Source organism: Balaenoptera acutorostrata, chromosome 7, assembly GCF_949987535.1.
Source record: "Balaenoptera acutorostrata chromosome 7, mBalAcu1.1, whole genome shotgun sequence".
NCBI classification, from domain to species: Eukaryota; Metazoa; Chordata; class Mammalia; order Artiodactyla; family Balaenopteridae; genus Balaenoptera; species Balaenoptera acutorostrata.
The window spans coordinates 52437167-52445915 of NC_080070.1; the positions used below are offsets into that span (position 1 = coordinate 52437167).

The 8749-nt window shown below is 41.2% G+C and overlaps 1 protein-coding gene across 1 annotated transcript; it reads right to left on the reverse strand.

The window, feature by feature from the left end:
- Nucleotides 1–3738: 3738 nt before the first annotated feature.
- Nucleotides 3739–3867, reverse strand: LOC114236410 (thymosin beta-10-like). The gene has a single exon (XM_057550418.1). It carries the CDS (start codon nt 3865–3867, stop codon nt 3739–3741), a length of 129 nt encoding a protein of 42 aa, XP_057406401.1.
- Between the last annotated feature and the right edge of the window lie 4882 nt (nt 3868–8749).

Genomic DNA, 8749 nt, shown 5'->3' on the forward strand with positions numbered 1-8749 from the left:
GAAAAGAGTTTAGTAAAATTTAATAAAGGGACAATTTACAAAGCTGTGGACAAATTATAAGGAAGTCACAGCGATAGTGCATTGTCTCAAGGCCAGAAACAGTGAGGGTCATTTCCACCCCCAGACCTGAAGACAGGAGGGACAGGGTCAGTTGCCAGAACTTAGAAGTGAGTAACGTCAAAGGGCCAACCCAACAGGAGCAGCACCTTTCGTGGACCCTGATGTGACTGTGCAGGTGGGAAGCTGGGGGAACAAGTAACCTGGGCTTACGTACCTCCTCCCTCTCACCTTCTGCAGGGCCTTCCCCGTTGACGAACCCAACTTGAATCCCGAGGGCAAGGGAGCCCTTTTAAAGAGGTCCAGTGGTTCTGGTATTTGGGCCTGCATCAGAATCACCTGCAGGTCTTGTTGAAATGCAGACTTCTGATTCAGTGGTGGTGGAGGGGGCTTGGATTTTGCATTTCAAACACTTTCCCAGGTGATGCTGATCCAGCTGGTCTGGGGACCACATGTGGAGAACCACTGATGTAGCCCTGGGCACAAAGGAAGGTGGAGAATGGTGGGCAGTGGCTCTGAAAAGGCAAGTGGAAGATATCTGGCCCAGTTTTCTTAGTTGTTAGAGGATTCAATGGATGTATGTTTAAGTGCTTGTCGTGCTGGAGGTTAGCAGTAAATGTCCCCTTTCCTTGACTTCAGGCCTCAGAGTGCTCTTTGACTCCTCTTGACCATTATGGCTTCTACCAACTGCTCTGTTCAGATCTCCAAGACCTGCAAGAGGGCTCCCCAGAATCCTAACTCTGAACTTGGTCTCACCATCTGTTTTCTGCAGCTTCTCTCAAACTCAGAGGACTCCTGTGCCAGCCTCAAGTCACCCAGATTCCGACCCTGGGACATCTTCTTCCCTGCCAAGGTGCCGCTTTGAGCCTGAGGTGCTGACGCTCTCTTTGGTTCTTGAGGTTTTATTTATTTATTTATTTTTCAGGATTTATGACCCAAATACTTCAGTTTTTCTTTTGAAAAAAGTAACTCTCAATATGGATGTTTTCTTTTCTTTTTTTTTTTTTTTAATTCCAAATGGCTAAACAAATACCTACTATATGACTTCTTTGGGGATGTACAAAAAATTTTTGCATTTCAATGGAAAACATGCAGTGTCTACAGCATACCCTTTCAAGTTATCAGATTCTGGCCCTATTCATTGTCTTTGAGTTGTTTTGCCATGCTTCCTAAATTGTAGGTAACTGATATGTAAATTTCATCTTGTCAGGTGGTGATTTTAGTTGACTTCCTTCCCTCTGTGGAAAAACTAGTTTTGTCTCTGCAATTATGTGAGATAATAAATGTTTCTTATTGTATAAATTGGGTTTTCCATTACTTGCAGGGAAGACCCTTCTGACTGACAGATCCCTTATAAATTGGGGTTAGTAATACTTCCTGCCTGCCCCACAGTATTGCCCTGTGAAAGCACGTTAAAAGGTGTTTGAGGATACATGTTCTAAAGGATGACGTAGAGTATATGGGAGGTATGATGCATAGGCCCTTAGGTGGCTGGAGGCTTTATAGCCTCTTCTTTGAGTCCAAGAATTAGTTCACATACACTCCCTCTAGGCTTTAACATAGCTGCAGTTTTTGCTCTTGATACTGTTACTGAACCACGTCAGTTTGCCTGACACACAGCAAGCCAAACGCTGAGACACCAAAGTTTCCAGCCCAGAAAGAGTTTATTCACAAGGCAGCCAAGTGAGGAGACAGGAGAACAAGTCTCAGATCCGCCTCCCTGAAGGCAGAGGATTGGGATATTTTAGGGATAAGCAGGTGGTCTTAGGCTGGGGTAAGGTGATTGGAGGCAGGTTACAAGGTGAGGTAATTGATGTTCTGTGCATGTGCATCTGGGTTACATGCTTCTGCATATTCAGAATGGAGGCGCTTAGCATGATCTGAGAGTGGAGTTTTCCGGCCCTCTGACATCAAAAGGCCATTCACTGGACATCTGTACAGGCCCAGGTTTAGGGTCGGTGGTCCCAACCAGCCCCCAGCCAGCCTGCACTGGGCAGGAGCAGACTCCAAGTTCCTGTAAAACCCCTGGGCTGCGTGAAGCTGGGAAGGGATGCAATTAAAGAGAGGAAAAGAAAGAAAGAAAAAAAAAAAAACTAAAGCAAACTTAATAATGAGGCAGTTTATAAGCAAAGGGGCTTTAACAAGCTGTTCCTTTATCTGTTATTCTGTAAGACAAGTTCAAGCATTTCTATTAGTTATCAGCTTCTGTTAACTATGGGGCATGGTTTCAATGCTAAGCTGCAAAACACAGTCGTACTCATGTATTTGCAGTAAACTGGAAAGTGGCTATTGGAATTTAGGGAAAATGGTCAAGTAGAAAGGCCTTTAGTGAATGCAATTTTTAAAACACAGTGATCAATACTACAAGGTTTAATTAACTGTTGTTGAATTTGTAAAGAAAAAAAAATGTTACCTGCCATTCCAGTTCTACAAGGATCAAGTGATCAGCCACTGCAGTTGCCCACTGACAGTGCCCTCTGAGGGAAATTCAGGATGGAGAAAAACAGCAAACTTTCTGTGCTTTGGATATACTGGCCCTTAGGTATTTAAGATGAATATCTATGGAAAAATTTCAAGTGACCCCAGATTGTTGCATCTTCCCATACATAGAAAAGCACTAAAATCATTAACTTGAGCTATCTCTGTTCTTTGTGATTAGCAATACTCTTTTGATGCTTGACTACATGTTTTTTCCCAACAAAAAGGTTCATATATCTCCTGGTTCCTCCCTTTACCTCTTGGAGTTCCTCTGAGCTGAGAGGCTGTCTCTCAGGCTATAGTCTTCAGTAAAGTCCCCAAATAAAACTTAACTCATAACTTTTACATTGTGTGATTTTCTTTGTCAACACATTTCATTACCAGTATGTCATTTGTCATTACCAGTATATTATTTGTCCCAGTCCTGTAGGTGGTTGGGTTTCTAGCTCATTGTAGTCCTGAGGGCTGATTTCCAGCATTTCTGTCATCTCTAAGGGGTGTTAGTTAGTTTGCACAAACTCTTAGCACGTAAACAAGTGATCTTTATTAAATCCTCTTTGATGATTACAGTTACTATAGCACTCCTCTTCACCGACCCCTCCCTCCAAAACAATTACAAGCACTTGAAAATTAGAGTCTAAATTTTTTTTGTTTGTCTAAGCATGCTCTGAATACTGGGTTTGTGTTAGGCTTTATTAACACTTGGTCTTCAAGCTATAAAACCTTTCACCTCAAGCGTCCTCTCTCTTCTAGCAGCTTCGATTGAATGGACAGAGAGGAGGAGACATCTTCCTAAAAAACAATCTTCTTCAAGGTTTGAAATCTTGTGACCAAAGTCATGGTTATAAAAGTCAGAAGGGGCCAGGTTTCCGTGAGCTCATCTTTGCTATGGGTTAGAATTTAATGAGTTTTTTGGTTTGTTTTTTTGCTTTTGTTTTTGTTTTGCCATGCCACAAGGTGTGTTTTATTTTCATTAATCATACAAATAATTTTCTATAGTATTCCAGGGCAAACCGGAGAATTTGGCAGTCCATTTGGAGGGCCCCCTCAGAGACCCATGGGCTGGTGGCATCAGCAAGGAGTGCCTGGGTTCACAGTGCAGCTTGTCACTCATGTGCATCTTGCAGGTGACGCTTCCTCTACGTCACAGCTAGGGTCTCCAAGACGATGGGAGTGGAGGATCCTCCAGGTTCTTAGAAAATTTCACTCTGCTTGCTTATCCTGCTCGATGGTCTCTTTGGTCAGCAGGGTGTTCTTCTCCTGTGCCTCCGTCTTCTTCAGCTTGGCCTTATTGAAGCTGGTGATTTGCCCCATGTCCTGCTTATCTGCCATTTTCTAAAAACAATCAGAGAAGTTCTGCTCCAAGCCCACAGTCCCAGTGCTCCTACCCACGTTGCTGCAGCAAGAGACTAGAATTTAATGTTAAATCATTTTCAAAAGCTGTTGCAGACTTCTTATATCTTCTATTCCTGAGCACAAACAAGCTCTAACCAACCAACCAACAGGTCTATGGATCTATTGTGTTTTAGTTTTTTTTTTTTAATGTCTTTATTTTATTTTATTTTTAAATTAATTAATTAATTAATTAATTTTTGGCTGTGTTGGGTCTTCGTTTCTGTGCGAGGGCTTTCTCTAGTTGCGGTGAGCGGGGGCCACTCTTCATCGCAGTGCACAGGCCTCTCACTATCGTGGCCTCTCTTGTTGCAGAGCACAGGCTCCAGACGCGCAGGCTCAATAGTTGTGGCTCACGGGCCCAGTTGCTCCGTGGCATGTGGGATCTTCCCAGACCAGGGCTCGAACCCGTGTCCCCTGCATTGGCAGGCAGATTCTCAACCACTGCGCCACCAGGGAAGCCCTAGACCTATTTTTAAAAAGGTAAATACGTATTCACTCTTGCTCTGGTTTGGACAATATAGACATGTTTGCTATTGATAAGAGGTTCTCATTTCCTCTTCTGTCATGTATTTTAAAGCCATCTGTTGTTCTCAATGCTGATTCCACATGAGAATCAGTAACATAATCAAAATATAATGACTCTAAAATTATTAATAATATATTTCTTTTTCTTCATACTAAGTCTTTGAAATCCAGCATGTATTTTATACTTAAAGCACATCTCAACTCAGACCAGCCACATTTTAAGTGTTCAATAGCTCCGTGTGTCTAGTGTGACCATATCAGACAGCACAGATCTAGACCTAAGACTTCAAATGATTTTAAGAAAATGAAGACATAGGTGAGCAGTAAAAGCATGCAGAGTCTCATCTTGTCCTCAGGGTTGGGTAGGCAGCAAAATACAGATCTTGACTAAAATGTCAATTAGGCAAGGCAAATACCATGCATAAGTTCTAAACACTGGAGAAAAAAAAGTAGAACCAATCAAATAAAAGGCGGGAAGTGAAAAGAAAATTAAAGAAAATAAACAAGAAATCATGGCTGATAGTTTAAAAGATTACAGTTGTCCAAACTTTGGAATACTGTGCTAAAATTAAAAAGAATAAGGTAGGCAGTGTCTGATGGCCTCCCCCCCAGTGATCTCTGCTTACTAGTGTTAATGCCCCTGTGTAATGCCTTCTCCTTGAGTTTGGCTGGATTTACTGACTCTCCCCTAATGAACAGAATACAACAGAATTGATGAGATGTCACTTCCGAGATTAGGTTATAAAAAGGATTTGGTTTCTGTCTTGTGCACACTCTTGTTCATTCTCTCTTAGATTACTCACCCTTGGGAAAGCCGACTGCCATGTCCTGAGGCAACATTGCTGAGAGGTCCATGCGGCAAAGGAGTGAGGCCTGCCAAAAACCACATGAATGAGCTTAAAAGAAGATTCCCACCTCACTTCTGGTCAGGCATTCAGATGAGACCACAGCCTCAGCCAACAGCTTGACGCAGCCTCATGAGAGACTTTGAGCCAGAGTTGCCTAGGTAAGTTGCATCTGAAACTCATCCACAGAAACTGTGAGATAATAAATGTTTGTTGCTTTAAGTTGGGGGATAATATGTTATGCAGCAATAGATAATGAACACAGTAGCTATATATTAACATTAAGTATAAAAAACCCCAGTTACTGTTTAGTACATGTAGAATGAACCCGTATGTAAAAAAATGCAAAAATTAAAATGTGTGAGAGGTAGACAGAATAAGATTTATTAATATATGATTATTCCTGTCTTTCCTTTCTCCTTTATTCTCCTTACATACACTAAGGTGAGTCTTTTCCTTCCTTACCCTTCTCTTAGATGCTAAATCAGAAGAGTATAAAGAAATCTGCCTGAAAGTAGGAAGGATTTAGTGAAAAATCAAGCTAGTGTACAAAATAAAGAACTGGAGGTTAAAGAGAAAAGAAAGGAGAAAAATATGCACAAATTGGGGCTTGACAAAGTTTTGTGATTTAGCATATCAGAGATCCCAGCTTGAAAAGTATAGTACGGGTTTGAACTGGGGCACTTTTAGGGTTTTCAAGAGATGGGTACAAGGATTAGAAATGCTTCTTCATTAATATTTTGTGGATGAACTACTTTCTTTGAATCTAATATTATTCAGAGACTGGGCTATGTGGAAAATAGAATTTAGTAGGGTTATATATGTATATAGGTAAATGTTGGTACATAAAACCTTACAAGGAAGCAGTGAAAGGCTTTCATTTTTCATTATTTGTTCTTCTGTATTTGAAATTTTAATAGCAAGCTATATTGATAAAAATCTGAAGAAGAAGTTATTTCACTAAAACATCTGTGCAATGTTGCCAGTGCAAGACACATGTGACAAATTCTTAGCAACAGCTATGACACAGGTAGGAAATGGGTGCTGGTGGCCCCAGTGGTGACATGAGACAGAGAAAGAGAGAAGAAAATGGTGTCACCATGGGTAACTGAGAAGCTTTGCAATGAATACATTCAGAACATCCCAGAATTCGTTAGGAGGAACTTTGAGAGGTGTCGAAGATGAAACAATTGTGGATTGTGGGAGAGTCAGAGAAATCCTGTTTCTCGACTGACTTGTCACCCATTTTTAACGCTGGGATTGTGAAACCTGGGGGAATAAGTATGAAGCTTCCATAAAATTATTGATAACTATAATCATCCCCTAAACAATATTATGCAAACGACTCTTAGAAAGTCAGGTCAGCTACTGGGTACAGAGAAATGGGAACGCTCAAATACTGCTTGTGAGTAGTTACACAGGCAAAAACAACAAGTTTGTAGAGGGTAGTTTGGCTTTTAAAATACCTGAAGGAACGTAATTCTCTTTCTAAACGCCCACTCTCCCATTCCCCAAACATCTCAGTCACCCTTTGCCTGTGAAACATGTGCAAACCCCCAGGAGCACTTAGTTTACTATGGTGTAGTAACTATTGCTGAGTACCTTCCTCGAGTTTAGCACTGTGCCAAGGGATTCAAGCATCCTACAGGATATATCCCCACCCATCAGTTCTTAAACTCTGGTCAAGGAGAGAAATCACACCCAGGAAACAGTGAGTGACAGCGTTGGGTGTACTGAGACTGTCTCCTCACTGTCAAAATATAAGATTGCATGGTACAGGAAAACAGATAATAACTAGGCCCCACATCATATAACACCAACTCTATGAGGATATTTGGGCATTTGTAAACTTTTCCATTATAAAGATTACTATGGGGGTGGGGAGAGAAAGATAAAGAGACTTGCTTAAAATCAAACAGTGACCTCCCTCCTCCTTCCTTCCTTCCTTCTCTTCCTTTCTTCCTCCCTCTATCCATCTATTCATTTAATCAATGTTTATTTAGCACTTACTATGTGTCAAGCTCTGTACTAGGTCCTGGGGATAAAAAGGTTAGCAAAAACTCTGGTCCTCAAATATCTTGGAGTGTGTAGGGGAGATAGATCAAATCATTATACAAAAATATGTAATTATAATTTTGATAACATTATAAAGATTAACAATATTGTGCTGTGAGACTATGTAACTTGACCATGGGATTCAAGTCTAGATTGACCCCAAATTCCCTGCTCCTCTTACTAACCACTCTTTGCCTTTTGCAAAGTAGCCAAACTACCATCCTAAAGATTGTATTGCTAATTCTGCTTCTGGAATTTCCTTTTCTTTGTTGAAGCTGCCATGGTAGTTCTCTGTACTTGTATCACAGTTGTCACTGCTGGTGTGTAGCAGAACCATTTCAGGCTTGAGGTTCAGAGAGCCCCAGTTCCAAATGCTCATTTTGTCACTTTCTATCTCTGTGACATTGGCAAGTCATTAGACCTCTCTGAGCCTCAGTTTTCCCAACCGTAAAATGGGAATAATAGTATATGTCAAGCACATGGGACATAATATCCATGCAATAATTGACTATTATTATTATTAACAACTGAGAATGTTATTGCCTGTAAATCTGGACCCAGGGGAACTGGGCAGTTTGTCCAGAGTTAGAGCCGTACCTGATGCCTAAATTAGAATTTTATACCTTATGTTCATGAAATCTTTCTCAAAATTAGAAATAAGCGCTGTAGGGACTTCCCTGGTGGTCCAGTGGTTAAGACTCCGTGCTTCCATTGTAGCGGGCACAGGTTTGATCCCTGTTCGGGGAACTAAGATCTTGTATGCTGCACAGCATGGCCAAAAAAAAAAAGAAGAGAAAGAAGCATTGTATGTTTGAAGACAGAAAAACAATGGAAATATGTGTCCACACAAAAAAAGACGGGACCTTCAGTGTTTATATTAATGGAGCTGTCATTTTCTGATAAAGAAACCCATTTGAGTAAGAAGCTTCCAGCCAGAGCCCTTTAGCTGTATGTTTTGGCAACAGTAAGGGTATGGTGTTGGGACTCTATGATTCTGGAAAGCAGAATCAGAGTTTTGTTCCTGGAAAAGTAATGTTAGATTGTTTATCCATTTACATCCAGTAAGACTATTATCCGCTGATTGCAATGCATTACAACCCCCTGGAGATATTTGGACATCACAGCCGTTCTATTACATTCTTGGCTCCTTGCTACCCCCTTTTTTTTTTTTTTTGGCACCTCATCTTTATCCAGATGAGCAGATTGTTGCCAATCGGTGTACATTATTCTGATCAGTTCTTAGGAAGGAGGCTATGGGAGTACAAGAGACCTGTCCAATGAATGGCTGAGCGAGCCCTACACCCCCCAAACTGGAGGTTTGGAAGCCCCTTGATGTAAGGGATCGTATTTGGACCAGATCCTAATCCTGCTCAGCCACTCATTAGGTGGAAAAC

What these genes read in the sequence shown, in the direction of transcription:
- LOC114236410 (XM_057550418.1), bottom strand. Translation starts at nt 3,867, where the DNA reads ATGGCAGATAAGCAGGACATGGGGCAAATCACCAGCTTCAATAAGGCC.